The 21525-nt window shown below is 42.8% G+C and overlaps 1 protein-coding gene across 2 annotated transcripts in view; it reads right to left on the bottom strand.

The window, feature by feature from the left end:
- Positions 1 to 9137: 9137 nt before the first annotated feature.
- The window catches only part of CHCHD3 (coiled-coil-helix-coiled-coil-helix domain containing 3), a 287932-nt gene continuing 275544 nt past the window's right edge, over positions 9138 to 21525 (bottom strand). For both annotated transcript variants that reach the window (XM_060305301.2, XM_030853845.3), the window contains one exon: positions 9138 to 9872. In XM_060305301.2, the coding sequence (XP_060161284.1) occupies positions 9849 to 9872 (24 nt within the window). In that variant the 3' untranslated portion in view covers positions 9138 to 9848. The remainder of the gene's footprint in view (positions 9873 to 21525) is intronic.

The following is a 21525-nucleotide window of genomic DNA, read 5'->3' as shown; positions in this document are numbered from 1 at the left end:
CAGTTACTTTCCTTCCCAAGTCTTTTTTGCCTCAGAAGACCTTGGGAAACCAGCAGCGACATGGGACTGGGAGTTTTATTTAGAATGGCTGGGCTCTGCGCCCTGCACCCTCCTGGCCCACCTGGGGCCTGTGGAAGGGCTGCACCTGGAACCCCCTCCGGAGGCGGAAGCAGCGGGTGGGCACACAGCCCGGCTGCGTCTCCATCTCCGCCTCCTGAGTGGCAGGCCGTGGAGGAACACGATGTAGTGAGACAGATGTCTTGGAGCTCAGGGAAAGTAAAAAAGGAAGTAGGGAATTTGTCTGACAGACCCCGGTGAGCAAAACTAGCATCAGCCACAAGCAGGAGGCTTTCCTGTTATTTTTCCTCTGCCTGAAACCTCAGGAACTTCGCCCAGGCAAGAAAACCTTGTGCTACCGCACCCAGTACATGAGAGGAAGTGGATGAAAAGAATGGGGCTTTTATTCATTATTCACTCAACGTTTATTGAAAGCTTATACTGTACAATGGCACTGGGACAGATGCCGTGTGGGATTTGGAGGTTGCCCTAAAGATGTAGCAGCAGGATGATGCATGTGTGGAGAGAACACGCAGCAGTTAAGAGCCAGGCTTCCGGGCAGGACAGGGGTGGGCTGCCATTTAGTAGCCGTGTGACCCTTGGCAAGTTACCTCACCCATCCAAGCCTCAGTTTCCTTATCTGTAAAATGGGGATAATAAAAGTAGCTAACTTATAGGATTATTGCAATCAGAGATAATGTATATAAAATACTTAATACAGCTCCTGGCTCAGAATACCCCTCAACAAATGTCAGTTACTAGTAATTATCAAGGGAGAGGAAATGACTTTGTCACAGGGATAAGCTTGAACCTGTTTAAGTTCATCTTAAATCCTTTTTATTGTGAAGTATAAGATACACAGTGAAGAACACAAAACAGATGTACAGCTCAATGAATTATCATAAACTAAGGGCTTCCCTGGTGGCGCAGTGGTTAAGAATCCACCTGACAATGCAGGGGACATAGGTTTGAGCCCTGATCCAGGAAGATCCCACATGCTGCGGGGCACCTAAGTCCATGCATCACAGCTACTCAGCCTGCAAGTCACAACTACTGAGCCCATGAGCCTAGAGCCCGTGCTCCGCAACAAGAGAAGCCACCGCAATGAGAAACGTGCACACTGCAATGAAGAGGAGCCCCCGCTCGCCACGACTAGAGAAAGCCCGCGTGCAGCAAGACTCAACACAGCCAAAACTAAATAAATAAAATAAGTAGATTTTATCTACTTCACCAGTACCCTTGAAGACCCATTTTGTGTCCCTTCTTATCAGTACCCACTCTGACACCCAGAAATGTAACTGCTATCCATTTATAACTCTTGCTTATTTTTCTGTATAGTTTTATCACATAAACATCCAGCCGTAAACACTATCATTCATCTCGCCATTTTAAGAAGTTTATAGAAATGGAATTATAAAACGTGTTTTTTTTTAGTCCTTGACTTCTTTTGCTCAACAGTTTGTGAGAATCATCCATTTTTACATGTAACCGTAACTCACTCATCTGTATTACTGCATAATATTTCATATGCCTCAATATATTCAGTTTTCATTACGATGCACATTTGGTTGTTTCTACTCTGTAGCTATTATGAATGCTATTGAACATTCTCTAGGTATGTACCTAGGAATGGTATTGCTGGGTCATCAGGTATGGATTTGTGCTATAGACTGAATGTTTACGTCCCCCCAAAATTCATATGTTGAAACCCAACCTCCAATGTGATGGTATGTGGAGGTGGAGCCTTTGGGAGTGATTAGGTCACGAGGGTAGATCCGTCATGACCGGGATTGGTGCCCTTATAAGAGAGACCCCTTATAAGAGAGACCCCAGAAGAGCTCCCTCACCTCACCTGTCATGTGAGGGTATAGGGAGAAGATGGCCAACTATAAACCAGAAGCAGGCCCATACCAGACACCAAATCTGCCAGCAAGCACCTTGATCTTGACTTCCCAGCCTCCAGAACTATAAGAAATAAGTTTCTGTTGTTCTTAAGCCACCCAGTCATCTAGAGTAATTCTGTTAAAACTAAGACAACATGTTCAGCTTTAATAGATAATGCCAGATCATTTCCCAAATTGGTTGTACCAATTTGCACTCTTACCAGCAATGTTTTAGAAACTAGTTGCTTCACATCCTGTCAACACTCACTATTTTCCATCTTTTTAGTTTTTGCCATTCTGGTGGATAAATGGGGGCATCTCATTGTGAATTTAATTTGCATTTCCCTAATTAGTAATGCTGTTGAGTACATTTCATATGTTTATTGGCCATTTAGATATTTATTTCCTGTGAAGTTCTTATTTCAGTCTCTTGCTCATTCTTCTGTTCAGTTGCCTTTTCTTACTGATTTGTAGTTCTTTATATAGCCTGGATGTGAGCCCTTTGTTGGCTTATGCTTCACAAATATCTTAAGATTTGCCTTTTCACTCTCTTGGTGTCTTGATGAACAGAAATTCTTAAAGTAATCTAACTTATCAACTTTTTCCCTTATGGTTACTGTTTTTGTATCCTGTTTAAGAAATATCTCCTTATGCTGAAGTCATGAAGCTATTCTATATTGTGAAGAATACCTATATTCTATATTCTTCTTCTAGAAGCATTAGTGTTCTACTTACTCATTTAAAGGATATTCCAATTAAAATTGACTTCTGAGTAAGGAATGAGGTACAGTCCAGTTTCCCTTTTGTTGCATGTGTATATCCAATTGATCCACCGCCATATATATATATATATTTTTAATTGACATGTAATTGATATGTAACATTATATTAGTTTCAGGTGTACTTGATTCAATATTTGTATATATTATGAAATAATCACCACAATAAGTCTAGTTAACATCCATCACCATACATAGTTACAAAATTTTTTTCTTGTCATGAGAACTTTTAAGATCTCTCTCAGCAACTTTCAAGTATTCAATACAGTATTATTAATGATAGTCACCATGCTGGACATTACACCCCTTATTACTTATTTTATGGCTTATTTGTTTTATTTATTCTATATTTATTTAATAGCTGGGACAAAAAAGTCCTAAGGAATTCCCCAGTGGTCCAGTGACTAGGACTCCGCGCTTCCACTGCAGGGAGCATGGGTTCCATCCCTGGTTGGGGAACTAAAATCCTGTAAGCCCCGGGGCGCGACCTAAGGGAAAAAAAAGTCCTATGTGTCCTGCCTGCCTCTCTGAACCCATCTCCCACCACTATTTGCCTTTTTCGCTCCACTCAAGCCCCCAGGACCTCCTTGCTGCTCACTCCCCTAACACACCAAACTTGTTCCTGTCTCAGGACCTTTGTGCTTACTGTTCCCCCAGCCTGGAGTGCACCTCCCCAGATCTTCATATGAATGGTGCCCTCAGTATATTCAACAATCTGCCAAACGTCACTCCCTTCAGCTGTCTTCAGTGCCCTCTAACATAGCACGTCTCCCGTGAAGCCCTAATCCCGCTCCCTGAACTACTCCTTTGCTCTGCTGTAGCATTCTGCAGGACATCCACTACTTCCTGACATTAACGTTCAAGCCTCCTCCCCTCTCAGGAACAGAAGCTCCATGAGGTCTGGACCTTGTCCATCATGTTGGCCACCATTTCCCTGACTCCAGGAACAGTGCCTGGGGCACAGAGTAGACTGCCGATTCGGTGAGTCAGTGTACGAATGACTCCTGCTGACGTGGTCCTATGGCAGACAACCTCTCCCAGGTACTAGAAAACGCGGAAGTGGTGAGCTAACTAGCAAGGGTTGACCCATAAGGTGACGACGAATAAGCCACTCCTACACTGAAGAGAGTTGAAAGTGGTTATAAAAACTCGGGACAGTAACTTCTGATGTTCCTGAAAGAACAGTATCTTAACGGTGATTCATAACCCCTCTAGACTGCTTCTATACAATAACATCTAACTCCACTGATGAAGTCATCTCCAGTAGGAGAAGAGCAACTTCCGCCTTAGTTACTAAGATTTCCAAGTTCTGTGTTAAGCACCTGAGGGTAAGGTGTGTGGACTTTACATTTTGGATTCACATTTAAAACGCAGCTGCTGCAAAGGTATTTTAAGAACACCTAGGAAAGTAGAACTCCCAACAGCAGGTGAGCTGACACCCTATTCACCCTCTGTTAAAAGCAGAGCTACCAGCCCCTGCTCTGCAGCCGGCCTTCCAAGCTAGAAATAAGATGACATTGCCACTTCAACTCTGTTGAATAATATTTTCAATGACTCTGTGGTCATGCTTCTGAGACCAGGGTGCACGTTACCTTACAGAGATGCAAAGCAAAGCTAAAATTTGCAGGTTGCCATGGCGTTTCTGGTTTCATGCTGAGAAACCTGGCCTGTGGCTATGAAATGAAGAAAATGTTTTTTACCCATGTCTCTTGAACTGCACAGGCAGCAGATAAGCACCAACTGGCCTCAGTCATCTGGCCCTGAACCTTATTGTATATATTCTCCAGTGAGGAATGAGTGAGTACAGGCTTTCAACCTATGCTGTGGACATGATGAGGGCCCAGCAGCAGCCTGGCCAGTAGGCGGACCCGACAGAGAAGGGCACTGCAGGCGGCTCCCCAAACATGGGCCACTTGGAGTCCAGCCCAGGCAGGCCACTCCCGGGACAAAGTCTAGGTAGGAAAGGCATAGCTGGAGGAGTGGTACCCTGCAACGTGGCCACTAACCTCTGGCTTCCACATTTGCATTTAAAAACCATTGTGGAAATGTAATTTACTTTGAAGGGTGCTATTCAAAGCAGACTGCCCTCTCAGCAAAGTGACAATGGCCACAGCCCAGTAAGGATCCTCGCAGGAGAGGCAGAGACATGGAGTGGGACAGAGAGGTGAGGGAAGTCAAGTTTTTCGGCACGGGAAAATCTTTGAAGTGTGTGGAGACCTCACCTTATCAAACTCACTTCAAGAGGTTTGAAGCATTTCATTAAATTGAAGCACAGCTGTTTTCCATTTAGAGTTGACTTGGTTTGAAGGAGTTTCAGGGACTGAACTTGACAGTTTCAATTTTCAGTTTCCAACTTCCTTAACTGAAAGTCATAAATATGGCGGCCACATTTCCTGAATCCAAATTGGGTTTAACACTGGGCCGTCCCCTAAAATACAGGGCATGCTTTCATGGTCTGGAGAAGGCTGAGGGTCTGTTTGGAAGGTTCAAGACAACTGGTAGGAAAAGCGGAAGACACTTTTGATTTGGATGATGACTTTTGCTTTCTCCTCTACAGCAATTCAACTCTTTTTATAGAGGCTCTGCCAGCAAAACTGAGGCTGGAGGCACCAGGAGACACAAGATGAATATTTCATCATCTTCATTCAAACATCAGCCTGGAGCTAGGAGAATGAATTAGATGGTTGGTCGTTTTTCTCCCAGTGACTGTTTTTTGGGTTTCTTTGAATGGAATTGAAAGTTCCTTAAGCTATCTGGTACTCTGGCCAAAATTCTTAGTGTAAGGGACCTTGTCAGATGAGTGAGGTGATCTCACTCCAGGTATAGGAGAACAAGTTCCCTTTGTCTCTGGTGCATATCAAGTCAATCCACCATCCTTCACCAAGGAGTGCTCTCCAAGGTACATCGGGGCAGGAGTCAACCTCCTTGGGATACAAGGGTGGCCTCAAAGTTTCCTATTCCACCGAGCCTGGAAAATCACTGACTACTCCCATCTCACGTAGGGTACAGGGATGACAGTAAGATGGATATAGCTGCAGATCATCTAAATTGAAATAACTAAAAATGACTTCTCTCTTCGCATTATTGTGGACTCTGAATGACAGAAGCTGGAGAATGAAAAGGAGTTTATGGGGGTAATGCCCAGTCCTTCTCTCCACACAGCTTGGAGCGCCAAGAGCCAGCATTCCATCTTACGAATAGTATGTCCTTATCCTCTCCCTTTAATTCCCTTTACATGGTTTTAGTCACTGTTGGCACCTCCGACACCCAGTAGGTCAAGGGAAGGAGAGAGTGAAAACTGAAAACGATAACGTTCTGAAGTCTTTCAAGGACTCAGCAAGACAAGAGGCTCAAACAAATGTCTAGCATACATTTTAAAATAAATTGTGGATGTGAATTAACCAGCCCACGTGTTGTTCAGACTAACGCAGGTATCAGCACCAGCATCAAGGTCTCCTGTTCTGGGGGCGGTTTGGATTGTGTCTCACTGGCACAAACAGGGTCCAAGTCCTAAGGCAACATTTCAGAAGGGACACAGCCCACCCACTCAGTAAATCCCCTGGGGCAAGTAATGGGAAACCATTTCTCTAATGAGGATCATAAACTATAGGAAAAATACAATCAAAGGCCACAGAGAACTAAATACAAATTTACGTCTTTTCCCAGAGAATTTAGAAGTTCCATTTACCGGGTTTAAAAATTAAGAACTACAAACACAGAAAATGACCAAATGATAAGACGTTCTAAATATATAACTAGTTTAAGAACTAGGAGTTTGGGGAAGAAAAGGAAGTATCAAAAATCTCTTGTTATAATGGAGAAGAACCAGAACCGGGCACTGGGCAGAGAGAAACCTGAGGGGAAGGGACTTGTTCCAAGAGGCAACAGCACAGAACTCAGAGCAAGAGCCCAGGATTCTGCACCCAAGACGATGCCATATGTCTCAGGAGGTGGGCCTGGAAGGCCAAGAAGGGTGAGAAAAGTTTAAATACACAGAAGAGTCTAGAGGAGGCAATAAAGATGGAGCGACTGAGGGGGGGAAGCTGAGAAATGGATGAAAACTTGGGGAAGCCGTGACAGACAAAGAAAACAAATATACATTAATTCACTCATTCAAAGTATTAGCTTGTCAAGAATTGTAACTCAAAGCAGAATCATCACAGTAAGTTATTGCTACTCTTTCAACTGTTCAACTGCTCTAGTTCTTAAATCTTGAAAGGGTCAACTCCTACAGCTCACAGAAACGGGGAAGAGGATTATCCTGTGGGTTTCTGATGAAAGCAATTATACCTGTGGGCTGAAAGATGTCAAGCTAAGAACCACAGGTTCACAACTCCTAAGCCAGAGAAGGTGAGGACACCTGGCCACTTGTTTAGTTCGAAGCAAAACACTGGCAGCCTAGAGCTGCTGTAGAGAGCTCTCACTGGTTGACCAGCAGGCCACAAGCACCTGGCTTTTAGCACTCCACGTCTGCTATTAATAATGATCAGTCCGTTAACTTTTAAAATTGTTGCATGTTGGCACGTCTTCTGTAATAAGTTATTGGCTTTCCAAAGGGAGGACTTTGTGCTGATTTCGACCCCACTGTCTTCTGGAAGTTCACCAGACGTTAGTTTAGCGTTATAACATCTGACCTGCTTTCAGGATACCTTATTCTTCCTGGCTTCATGAGCTAAACTGTTGTGGTTCAAGGCGTGTTCTACTTAATGGATATGCTAACTGACTGGAATATGTTACTCCCATGAGCCTCACACAGATCACAACATTCTCCCCAAGCAGTTGTCCTGAGGTTAACAGTGACCTGGGCTAAGTTGTGATGCAATTAACAGGGAGATCTCCGAGGTGCAGGAAAAGGCATCATTTCACCCTTTTATTTCTCCTAAAGTGTGGTCTTTCCCGCTTGTGCCCATCATGTTCATCAGAATGAGACGTTAATAACAGGTGCTGGGAGAGAGAGGTCCTGACAAACCACCTCCCGTTTTCATGGATTTAACCAGCTTTAAATGCCTGACTCTTTCAGTGCTTTATTTCTCTGCCAGCAACAAGACTGGCAGCCTGGGATGTGCCAAGTTCTTGGCTCTAAATTGCAAAACAAAGCAGTATAGGAGGGAATCTGTGAGTTCGCTGATTTGCAAACACTACAGCCAGTCGCCATGTACACATTTGTTTTCGTGTACCTATCATTACTCCCAGGCAGTTACCTGGATGCCTTCCTGGCAGTGCCAGACTGTGCTGCTGCTCAAGCTACCAGCGCTTCCATCACTCACACTTAGATGAATGCAGCTTATTCTGCATCATTTAAACAAACAAACAAAACAACGCTTTCATTAAACAGAATCACAGAGCCTTTCAGTAATTATCTGAGAAGCGTCCCCAAGGTCATTCAGAATCAACATCAGGTTTACAGGTGTGCCCACAAGTGTCCACGAAGATGCATTCAAATGGAGCCGACTCGGGAATCAGATGCATGAGAAGCCACAATGACATGTAAGGGGACTGGTTGAAATTTTCCTGACACAAGTTACATTCATCCCAACTTTCTCTAAGTAAAAGACATGTGGATGTTCTTTCCATGCCCCCAGCTCCAAACACCAGTTTATTATAGTCACATATCCAACGACAATGGACTCGACCAAATGTATGTGGAAAGCATCTTGACTCTTCACCATAAGCCTACAAAGCAGGTTCTTGCATTTCCCCTCAATTTACAGTTGAGGAATCTGAGGCTTAGTATGGTGGGGTGACGTAATTAGGTCCCCCAGGTGGTAGGTAGCAGAGTCACAATTTGAACACAGATGCATCTTACTCCAGAGCCTGTTATCTTAATTATTTTGCTAAATTATCTCCTTCTGTAACAAAATAAAAATGAAATAAAAATTCTACATGACAAATGGTATTCAGATGACATCACAGATCACTGGCATTCTCTTTTTCATCTATTTCCCAGAAAGATCTCTCCATTTGGTGTGAATGCTCATTTCCAACTTCCAGTGTCGAAGCACCAATCCTCTGGTAGAAAAGTGAGAGTTATAATCAGGAAGTATTTCTTCTCTTTCCAATTTCATCAAGTCTCAGGGTCAATTTTTTTTTTCCTTTTAACATTTTCCTAGTATTGCAGGGTCAGGAGTTCCTAACCAAGGTTATCTAATCTAGTGCTTGCCCCAGGCAGGATGATTTTGGTCATCCCAAAGAAAGGAAGGTTCATGCAATTTGTAAAGATCTTACTGAATGTTACGTACCTGAGAGGCAAATTATAAACATCTCTTGCCTGTCTGAGGATCTGCAAAGTGTGTTGGAGCTTTTTAGAGTAAAGGCACCACACAAATACAAATTAATAACAATATAAATCAACTCAATTCCCATAAGTATAACCATCTAACCTGGAAAAAACAAAAACACGCGAGGCCGCAGACTACAATGACAGTCTTCATCAGAAAATATATTTATTATTGATAGTGAGTGAAGTAAAGATGTCAGTATTCATGATAGACGAGAGGTTGCAGAAGCCAAGGTTGCCTTCATGTTGATAGAAAATGCCTTATGTCACTCATAATCAGAAACATTATTCCAGTAAAAGAGGTACATTTTCTCTCCTTTTTGTCTTCTTACATGATCACCGTAATAAGTTAAAATAAAGTAGCTCTTATATAGTTAAGGGAGAAAAGAAAGAGAGAGAAACCCAACATGTCACAGCCTAGCCAATTCTGCCCAGCACTGCTGGCCCGAGATGGAGGGGTTTGGCCTTCTCTTCTCCCCACCCCAGTGACCTCAGCCCTCGATCCCAACTCCCAGCTTTGTGGGAGGGCAGGTTCATCCAATGATGGAGCTTGGTTAGAAGAGGAAGTTGAATAGAAAGTACAGAAGGTGGAGAGGACTGCCCTTCTTTTTAATCATCGTAAGTGGATTTATTAACACTGTAGCAAGCCCTTGATGGCTGATCCCTGATCTAGGCCTTGGCTTTTCAAACTGTTGCTGATCAAACTGTGATATGCTTCTGTTGAATCTGCTCTCTGATGCTTCTCTTTAATGGTCTTCTCTTTAAATGAGTTGCTTTCTTACTAGGAAAAAAAAAAATGTTCCACCTCTGGAATTAACGCTGAAGGAATTCTGCTTGTTCTAAAAGTTGATTTTATCCTCCCTTCTCAAGCATGCTCTGAAAGAGAAATAGAAAAATAAGATTTACCACCAGAAGGAGGGGACCAAAAATGGGCAGTAGCTATTTAGTACTGTTTGTGTTGCTTTTCAAAGATCTACCTCAAAAACACATATAGCAAGGCCTATGCTCCCTGGTCTTGAAATATGACTACCTTTAATGAACATCATTGCTTAATCATGTATCATCTCCAAATGACCCCTCCCCCCACCATATCAAACTGAGCCCTAAGGGTGAACATGCCCTGGACTGTGAGAGTGGGGGGCATAGTGGGGAGTGTGCGTGCCGTCTCACTACCCTGGACATTTGGGGATGTGTGGGAGCATTTCTAGTGGCTGCAGAGACTGGGGGAAAGCTACTGCTAAGGGGGCAGGGGTGGAGTGGGGCGGAAAGGGAACCTCTCAATTGAAGACAAGATGCTCCCCCTGAAACCCCTGCTCACACTAGGCAGAATGCAGATGTTCCTGAACTCATAATGCTGGGTGGAGCTACACAGATCTAAGTATGTATTCCCAAATTACAAAAATGGCCCCTACATTCTATTTAGTTATTTGTGTGGGTGTGGGTGAGGAACAGTAGACAGGAAGAATTTTTTTTTCCAGTTTTATTGAGAATTAATTACATATATCACTGTAAAAGGTTTAAGGTGTTCAGCATGACGGTTTGATTTAAATATGTTCTGAAACAATTGTCACAATAGGTTTAGTTAACATCCATCATCTCATTTAGATACAAAAAAAGAAAAGACAAAAATTATCACTGTATCGAGAGCGCTTAGGATCCACTCTCTTAACAACTTTGCTATATCATAATGCAGTGCTAACTATAGTCGTCATGTTGTACATTACGTCCATAGTACTTATTTATCTTACAACTGGAAGTTTGTACCTTTGACCACCTTCTTCCAATTCCTTCCTCCTACACCTCTCCCCCAGCCCCCTGCCGCCTCTTGTACCACAAATCTTATGTTTTTGTCTATAAGCTTGATGTTTTGTTTTTTGTACATAGATTTGACATGTGAGATCATACAGTATTTGTCTTTCTCTGTCAGATTTATTTCAGTTAGCAAAATGCCTTCAATGTCCACCCATGTTGTAGCAAATGGTAGGATTTCCTTGGGTTTTTTTAATGGCTGAATAATATTCCACTGTCTATATATATACCACAGCTTTTTTTTATCCATTCATCTATTGATAAGCACAGGTTGTTTCCATGTTTTGGCTATTGTAAATAATGCTGCTATGAACATGGGAGTGCAGATGTATTCTCAAGTTAGTGTTTTTGTTTCCTTTGGATATATTCCCAGAAGTAGAATTGCTGGATCATATGGTAGTTTTATATTTAATTTTTTTAGGATCCTCCATACTGTTTTCCATAGTTGCTATACCGATTTATAATCCCACCAACAGTGCACAAGGGTTGCCTTTTCTCCACATCTATGCCAGCATTTGTTGTCTCTTTGATGACGGCCATTCAGCCATGAGGTGATACCTCATTGTGGTTTTAATCTGCATTTCCCTAATGGCTAGTGATGTTGAGCATCTTTTCATACACCTGTTGGCCATTCACACATCTTTGAAGAAAAATGTCTATTCAGATCCTTTGCCCATTTTTTAATTGGATTTTTTTTGTTTTTGCTATTGAGTTGTATGAGTTCTTTATACATTTTGGATATTAACCCCTTATCAGAAACGTGGTTTGCAAATATTTTTTTCCCATTCTGTAGGTTGTTTTTTCACTTTGTTGGTTTCTTTTGCTGTACACAAGCTTTTCAGTTTGATGTAGTCCCACTTGTTTATTTTTGATTTTGTTGCTTGTACTTTACATATGATTTCCAAAAAGTAATCACCAATACCCAGGTCACGGAGCTTTGATCCTATGTTTTCTTCTAAGAGCTTCATGGTTTCTTACAGTTAAGTCTTTAATCAATTTTGAATTAATTTTTGTGTGTGGTACATGATAGGGGTCTAGTTTTATTCTTTGACATGTGAATATCCAATTTTCCCAGTACCATTTATTGAAGAGACTTTCTCCATTGAGTATTCTTGTCTCCCTTGTCAAATATTAGTTGACTGTACATCCTTGGGTTTATTTCTGGGCTCTCGATTCTGTTCCTGAGGTCTATGTGTCTGTTTTAATGCCAGTACCATACTGTTTTAATTACTATAGCTCTACAGTATAGTTTGAGATCAGAAAGTGTGATGCCTCCTGCTTTGTTGTTCTTTCTCAGGATTTCTTTGGCTATTCAGGGTCTTTTGTGGTTCCAAATAAATTTTAGGAGTGTTTTTTCCTATTTCCATATAAAAAAATACCATTGGCATCTTGATAGGGATTGCATTGAATCTACAGATGGCATTTGGTAGTATTGCCATTTTTACAGTATTAATTCTTCTAATCCATGAACATGGAATACCTTTCCATTTATTTGTATCTTCTTTGATCCCTTTCATCAATGTCTCGTAGCTTTCAGAGTAGAGATCTTTGATCTCCTTGGTTAAATATATTGTAAGCATTTTATTGTTTTTGATGATACTATAAATGGGATCAATTTCTTTTTCAGAACATTCATTGTTAGTGTATAGAAACACTACTCATTTTTGTATGTTAATTTTGTATTTTACAACTTCACTGAATTTGCTGATCAATTCTAACAGTGTTTTCTTGGTTGAGTTTCTAGGATTTTCTATATGTAAAATCCTAGACAGAAAAAATTCTTAAGTATCAGATTAAAACTCTAACTAGCCAGGGAAGGAGATAAACTGTCTCCATTCTTAGGAAACTATAAGAAGGCAAAAGTGATCCTTTCCCCTTCAGTTTTGAAATTACTCAGGAAGAAGAGCTAGGTCAGGCCCAAGACTGCCTCTTATTTGTTCTTGCCTTCTTCCTTCCATCCCTCACCCTTCCAGCCACTTATTCTATTCACTCAGCTTCTTAACTGAGCTCCTACTAGGTACTCATTGTACTGAGTTAGGTGATATGGGGAAACCAATACACATGTTCATGGAAAATTAGCACATAATACAGAGTAATAACTTGCTATTTCTAAAAATACATTTGCTAAATATATGTTAAAATTTTATTTTACTAAATAAGTACTACATGCACACAGTATAAAATTCAAGAAGAACAAAAGAATATATAGGACAAAGTAATTTTTTGTCTTTCTCCTATTTCCCAATTATTTGTGTACTCTTACAGAGAAGGTATTAGTTCAAAAGCAGAGTGGTGCTGCCTATTTCAGAAGAGGATAACTCTCTGCAGCTGGAGTGATCAGGGAAGGATCCTCAGATGACCTTTCACTATGGATAGAATATAGACAGAAGGTAGAGAGGGATGAGGGGGACAAGCACTGGTAAAGATTCAGAGGAGGGAAAAAGCCCAGTATGTATGGGATGAAGAATGCAGGAGAGAGACAGGCCTAGCAAGAGGAAAGGGTAGGCACTCAGCACGTTCCAACGAAAAGAGTATAAAAAGGGCCCACTGTGAATGTCAGGCTGAGATACCTCCTTTTTGGCCACTGAAAAAACCTAGGAATCCAATGAATGTCTTTAACAGGAAAATGTCATTTAGGAAGGTTACCCAGACTTCCTTAGCACAATGGATCCAACGGAGGAGAGTCTGGAGGTGGGAAACCGGGGAGGAGACAGATTAGAAACGAAGCTATGGAGCAAGAAATAGAGTCATAGAAAGACAAGGGAAGATAAAAAAGCAGTGATGAGACCTTAGGTATGGTGGCACCTCTGACAGGGAGAAAGGTGGTGTGACCAAGAGAAACAGGGAAGTCAGTGGGAGGAGTCATCTTGGGAATGAGGAAGATAAATTTGGGGTTTGGGAGTCTGGGAAGATGACGAGACATCTCGGAAGGAAATGTCTAGAGGGAAGTTGCAGGCTTGGGAAACAGGTCAAAGGTCTTTAGAGCTAAAGATTTAAGGTCAGAGATGAAGAAAACAGATTGAAATAAAGGGGCAGAAAAGGAAAAGGAGAAAGACAGATAAGCATATTGGGTCACAGAAACACAGGATGAATAGCTTATCCTAAAGGTTATCCTAAGGTATTCATGATCTTACAGGCTTCTAAGAAGGCTACGTCCATAGTGCACAAAAGAAGAACAGATATAAAAGCAGACAAAGTAGTTTGTAGAGGACGCATATAGAAATGGTCAGAAAAGACAATGATGCAGTCAAGGAGGAAGGATTGAATGAATTAGAAAAGCTAGGTGCACCTACAGAAAACCGGAAAGACAAAGCAGATTAAGTGGAAGACTCCACTCAGCAGAGAGTCATCTTGTAGAACACCAGAATGTGAGGCTCCTCTCAAACTCATCTGTATTTGTTGGAAAACTTAAAAATCGAGCACTTACCATGTAAGTGTCAGACCAGGCAACGTCACAGTATCATTTATCCTCAGACCCTTGTGACTTGACCTGTGAGAGTCCAACTATGCAGACGGGAAGCTCTATAAACTCCAGATATATAGACAACCTCGCCACAACATTATTTATTAATACAAAACGGAAGTCAGTATAAAGCAGCTCTCTACACTGGGGCCACGTGAGGCCACTTCATTACTCAAGAAAATGATCACTTTGTGAGTGATGCCACTTTGTGGGTTATACACTCGCTACTTACTTCAACATACCAATGGGAACTATAAGCTGTTACCTGCCTGGTCAAAACCAAATGGCTGTGCCTCATTCCACAATTTAGGTCTCATGGCTATAGTGACACCCGTGTAACAACACACCTCTTTTCAAATGTTGCAGAATAATCCACAGTGACCACACATAATTAAAAGCAGCAGTTAAAGTGTTCACAAGGGTCTAGGAAATCTTTTTACTTTTCTCCTCCCTGCCACCCCAACCAAATATGGAAGAGTCATTTTCAGCCAGGCCATATAATGCTAAGAATGTCAGACTCTCATAAGAGAGAGGAGCTGGACCCTGGCTGCTGTGAAGATCGTGGGCCAGTCTACCATGAAGACACTAGAAGAAAATTTTTGAACAAATATAAAACACAGAGAAGTAACCACATTCACAAAATACCTTGCTATGATTATTAAAAATCACATCCTCAAAGAGAGCATGGCAGTTCACCTGATTCCTGGGTGACTCCCTGAAGACACGGGGGCAAGGCTGTGTCTCCCAGGGCTGGTCTATACACATGTTGTCAAACTGCACTCAGCTGCTCCCAATGGGGGCCAGAGGCGGTACAAAACCACCTCATTTCTGTCAGAGATATTAACAAACGTCACGTTGAAAAACTTTTTAGATGAATTAATTGGTAAAACATTCTGTGTTTTTACTGTATCACAACTATGCAATAAAACCTGCCCAAATCCAGGCCTAAGGAACTTTGGCTGGAGGGATCCTGAGGCCTGGCAGGGTCTGTATCAGTCAGTTTCTACCTACAGGTTCTCTTACCATCTCTGTATCGGTTCTGTAAGTCGCTGTTGTTGGGCTGAATTTCAACACTGCATAAATTTAATGCTGAATAAATTAGCATAGGAAATTCCCCAAAGAATGAGGGAGAAGATTTACAAAATTGCTTCCTTCATTTGAGGAACTGCTAACACTCACCGTGGAGAAAGAAATTCCTAGCGTTTGCTCATCGTTCACGTACTGGGGCCTGCAGGAACACCTTTCATAAACGGCTGGGTAAATTAATAAAAGGAGAGAATGGTTCAGGCACCCACACTGCTCTTTTCCCAAGTCTCTCTCTCTGATTCCAGCCACTGAGGAAGGAAGGACCTGCAGCCCGCCGTGCCAGACAGGAGCAGATCCCCTGGGGACCAGAGGCTGTGTGTCACTTCCATTGATTAAGACGATCTTAATTGTTTTCCTCTAATATTTTTGTTATACAGTAATCTCATCAACTTTTTTGAATTACAGCTTTCTTGGAGGGGCGACTATCGTAGCAGTGTGTCAGCTACTTGTTCTCTCAATATATTTAAGAGGAATTAGGGCAACCCTGGATTGCTCGCAACCATCATGACAATAAAAATTGGTCTTTTTTAAAAAGGATATCGTTCAGAGTGTTTGTCTCTGTCTGAGCTTACCCAGCATCTTACCAAGATTTCAAAGACCTAGTAAAGTTTGGTACGGAAGAAGGAACGCTTACAGGGGTAAGGTTTACGGGGAGAAAACTAAAATGGAAATACGTCCTGACATACCTGAGTTTTCACTAAGGAGGGACAGGAAAAGTGGGGAGTGGAAGAGAATGGAGCCTCCCAGGAGGAACAGGGAGTGAGAGAGACAGAAGGAGAAGATTGTAAGTGAGAAAGAAGGGAGAGTAATCAATAAATTCAATTTATGAGAAGCACAACGCATGCTTTGCCTGTGCGCCAAGTACTACTCCTGGCCACCTGAAAATTTGATTAGCTAACTTATTTTGTTTTCAGTATCTGTCTCCTCCCCCCACCAAGTGCTGTTCTTTATTCTTTCCACTTTGAAGGAAACGCAGCTTAACGTTTTTAGGCCTGGGTCTACTTTCATCTTTTCTTATAACACATGCTCTGTGTGATATTCAAATTAAGTTACAAGTAATTAACTGTTTATACAACTTGCTGTAATAACAGACAAAACACAAACATACTGCACTTCTAACTCCTGAAGCATAAGTACTAGAAAAGAAGTGCCTATTAAGAAAAATGAAAGTCTATTACCATGGTAATACTTCTTCTATTGAACCCAGATTAAAAAAAGAAAGAAAATGCCATAAAGCAAGTATTACCCGCAGAAAGCAGTTTAGAAAAGGATTCCTATGATGCAAGAGGCTGGGGTAAGAAATCTAAACTTTGGAATTTAGTTTGCGTTGATGTGACTCCGAATGCGAAGGGCAGCCCCACGGAAGGATGGGAAAGCTCTTCTGGACCGCTCACGCGTCCTCCTGGGGATAAGCAGCCCAGCTGGGCGATTAATAAATGTCATTAGGTGGTGATGATAAAGAAGCCTTCAGACACAATAGAAGCACACTCCCGTGAGCCTTCCCAGAAAGTGAACCTTCTTGATTTATCTTGGCGCTCCCTGAAGGTGGGCATCTGTGTCCTCCGGAAGCAATGTGCTTAAGGAGGCGGGCCTCTGATGTGGGTCCAGGGGTGGGGGAGCAGGGTGACTGGAAGCAGCAGAGCCAAGGAAGGGTCCAGTCACAGTTGTGAGCTGGTCAGGGGACTGTTTCCTCAGCTGGTGCCTCTCTCCTCCCAGGCCGGTGCTTTTCTCCCAGGAAAACCGGGTGTGGTCCCTCATCTGCGAGCACCTACAGTTTCAGTGGGGGCAAGAGGACGGGAGAAGAGAACTTCTTTTTCAGAGACTCCTGCCCTCCGTCCAAGACATCTTCTGATTTGTTCCCGAGGTTGAGAAAGGAACTAGTGAGTCTGATCAGACCTCTGCAGGTGGCTCAGACCCGGTAGGCAGTGACCAGCAGCTCCGTATCTCCCGAAAGCGGGGAGCCTTGGCAGGACCTCTGAGAGGTTGAAGACCTCTCATGCAGTTCAGGCCAATGGGCTCCAGAGCTGTGGTTCTCAGACTCCGTGGACAGAGGTACCTGGGGAATTTGTTGGAAGTTCAGATGTTCAGGTCCCATCTCAGACCTGAATCCGATTCTTGGGGATGGACCAGGCATGTGCATTTTAAATAAACTCCCCAGGTGATTCGGATCACCCATGTCTGCGATCTGATGTTATAGGGAACAGCGTACTGCGTCTGGCATCACATTATCCTGGTCTGGACTCTGCCCCATCTACAGATCACTGAAATTCTCTCGCTGTTAATTTTTCCAAGTGAAAAGATGTGTTTAGGTTACAAGATTTTGATGTCCTTCTAACTCTAACAGCTTCTGAGTCTATGAAACCACTTACATGGAATTTATAGCTCATCTGAAAACAATAATAAAGTACAGCTTGCTCTGGCACTAGGTTTTTCTTTCAAGAATTCTGGTTTCTAAAGTTGACAGCTCCTAATATGTTTCCAGGTGCTCTTCATACTCAAAGAACAGGGATGTACTTGAACCCTGGTCTAGCATAAATACGAGTACAAGGGGTCAGAAAATGCACTGTCCTCAAGAACGCTGACACGTTCTGCCAGGGCAAATTCCTCTACAGGGACTGATCCTGAGGTATTCTATTTTGGAGGAAACCACAGACTGGAGGTGTCGTTTACATTTTTGAAATGAAGAGTTAGGTACACTAATCTTGGAATGGAATAACTTCATGTTAGGATCCGGCCTCATTTATCAAGGTCTTGACCCCAAGCTCCCCGTTACAGTCGAGTAACTTTTTGTTCTCCTCAAAGAGGAGCAAGAAGCACACAGACCTAAGTGGAGGTGACTCACTTATAAGATGTCCTCATTTCGGTCCTTCCTTTAGCTGAGCTGCTTGCCCCACTGCCCACCTGCTGATTTCACCCTCGGCTACCGTTTATCAGAGCCCACCTGGCCTCCATCATCTGACTACAGCCTCCACACTCACCTCTGTCCCTTGGGCGTCTCCTGGGTCTGGCCCTCACTTTTAGTCCTGGTCTTTCCTTGGCTCTTCTCATCCGGCTTCCTGCTCCATCTCCACAATCCCTTACCACCAAGGGTCCGTGGCCCACGGGGTGGAAGCCAGCACAGTACAGGGTAGCCTAGGGCTGGCTGAGGGACGCAGCCTGCTTTCTCTAATGCAGTTTATCAGCCGGCGGGCTCCATTCTACCAGGCAGAACTGAGATAGCCATTTTTCACTCCAAAGACTTCGGAGAAACTGAGAGACTGTTTTCACCCACTCCCAGTTCATTCTGCCACCCCGGCTTCCTCAGGGCTGTCGGGAGTACGAGCTTCAAGGAAAGACTAGGCAACATGCAGAGCAATCAGAAGTGCAGCTGTCTTTCTGGAGGGGAAGCTTAAGGCTGACAGCAAACTCTAAGAAGCAGAGGCACAGGCGCGGCTAACAGCGTGGACCCCAGAGACGGGCATGAGACGCTAAGGCTGCTGCTGCCGCCACCAAGAAGCCTGTGTGCGAACACAGGTCACTATCCACATCTCCCCTCCTGGGAGCCTGTGCAGCCCGCCACTGCCAGGGTCCCGTGATCCCAGGGACAACTTCCCTGGGAGAACGCACGGCGCACCTCAGGCTGGTGCAACGTCCCGCTGGCCTCTGCCGCCGCAGACTCGCCCCACATCTGCACCCCTTCCCCCTCCGGCCTGAGTGAGCCAGAGCCCCCGAGTCAGTTGCTCCTATGCTGAGCCCCGGGAGCTGTGAGAACAAAGAAGAGAAAGGGAACTCTCTCCCAGCAGCCTCAGGAGCAGCAGATTAAATATCCACAATCAACTTGATGTACCCTGCATCTGTGGAATACATGAGTACACAACGAATCATCGCAAATTGAGGAGGTGGACTTTGGGAGCAAGATTTATTATTTTTTCCCCTTTTCCTCTTTTTGTGAGTGTGTACGTGTATTCTTCTGTGTGAGATTTTGTCTGTATAGCTTTGCTTTCACCATTTGTCCTAGGGTTCTATCCGTCCGTTTTTTTTTAATAAAAAAATTTTTTTTCTAAATAATTATTTTTTATTTTAATAGCTTTATTTTATTTTATCTTACTTTATTTTACTTTATCCTTCCTTCCTTCCTTCCTTCCCTCCTCCCTCCCTCCCTCCTTCCCTCCCTCCCTCCCTCCTTCCCTCCCTCCCTCCCTCCTTCCCTCCCTTTCTTTCTTTCTTTCTACTTTTTCTCCCTTTTATTCTGAGCCATGTGGATAAAAGGCTCTTGGTGCTGCAGCCAGGAGTTAGTGCTGTGCCTCTGAGGTGGGAGAGCCAACTTCAGGACACTGGTCCATAAGAGACCTCCCAGCTCCACATAATATCAAATGGCGAAAATCTCCCAGAGATCTCCATCTCAACACCAGCACCCAGCTTCACTCAAAGACCAGCAAGCCACAGTGCCGGACACCCTATGCCAAATAACTAGCAAGACAGGAACAGAACCCCACCCATTAGCAGAGAGGCTTCCTAAAAGCATAATAAGTCCACAGATACCCCAAAACACACCACCAGACGTGGACCTGCCCACCAGAAAGACAAGATCCAGCCTCATCCACCAGAACACAGGCACTAGTCCCCTCCACCAGGAAGCCTTCACAACCCATTGAAACAACTTTAGCCACTGGGGACAGACACCAAAAACAACGGGAACTACGAACCTGCAGCCTGCAAAAAGAAGACCCCAAACAAAGTAAGATAAGCAAAATGAGAAGACAGAAAAACACACAGCAGATGAAGGAGCAATATAAAAACCACCAGACCTAACAAATGAAGAAGAAATAGGCAGTCTACCTGAAAAAGAATTCAGAATAGTGATAGTAAAGATGATCCAAAATTCTGGAAATAGAATAGACAAAATGCAAGAAACATTTAACAAGGACCTAGAAGAACTAAAGATGAAACAAGCAACGATGAACACACAATAAATGAAATTAAAAATACTCTAGATGGGATCAATAGCAGAATAACTGAGGCAGAAGAACGTATAAGTGACCTGGAAGATAATATAGTGGAAATAACTACTGCAGAGCAGAATAAAGAAAAAATAATGAAAAGAACTGAGGACTGTCTCAGAGACCTCTGGGACAACATTAAACACACCAACATTTGAATTATAGGGGTCCCAGAAGAAGAAGAGAAAAAGAAAGGGACTGAGAAAATATGTCAAGAGATTATAGCTGAAACCTTTCCCTAATACGGGAAAGGAAATAGTTAATCAAGTCCAGGAAGCACGCAGAGTCCCATACAGGATAAATCCAAGGAGAAACACACCAAGACACAATTTAATCAAACTGTCAAAAATTAAATACAAAGAAAACATATTAAAAGCAGCAAGGGAAAAACAACAAATAACACACAGGGTAATCCCCATAAGGTTAACAGCTGATATTTTAGCAGAAACTCTGCAAGCCAGAAGGGACTGGCAGGACATATTTAAAGTGATGAAGAAGAAAAACCTACAACCAAGATTACTCTACCCAGCAAGGATCTCATTCAGATTTGATGCACAAATTAAAACCTTTACAGACAAGCAAAACCTGAGAGAGATCAGCACCACCAAACCAGCTTTACAACAACTGCTAAAGGAACTTCTCTAGGCAAGAAACACAAGAGGAGGAAAAGACCTACAATAACAAACCCAAAACAATTAAGAAAATGGGAAAAGGAACATACATATCGATAACTACCTTAAATGTAAATGGATTAAATGCTCCCACAAAAAGACACAGACTGGCTGAATAGATACAAAAACAAAACCCATATATATGCTGTCTACAAGAGACCCACTTCAGACCTACACACACATACAAACTGAAAGTAAGGGGATGGAAAAAGATATTCCATGAAAATGGAAACCAAAAGAAAGCTGCAGTAGCAATTCTCATATCACACAAAATAGACTTTAAAATAAAGACTATTAGAAGAGACAAAGAAGGACACTACATAATGATCAAGGGATCGATCCAAGAAGAAGATATAACAATTGTAAATATTTATGCACCCGACATAGGAGCACCTCAATACATAAGGCAAATACTAACAGCCATAAAAGGGGAAATCCACAGTAACACATTCATAGTAGGGGACTTTAACACCTCACTTTCACCAATGGACAGATCATCCAAATTGAAAATAAATAAGGAA

Source organism: Globicephala melas, chromosome 9, assembly GCF_963455315.2.
Source record: "Globicephala melas chromosome 9, mGloMel1.2, whole genome shotgun sequence".
Lineage (NCBI taxonomy): Eukaryota > Metazoa > Chordata > Mammalia > Artiodactyla > Delphinidae > Globicephala > Globicephala melas.
The sequence above is the reverse complement of the archived record's forward strand: the minus strand, read 5'-3'. Positions and strand labels throughout refer to the sequence as shown.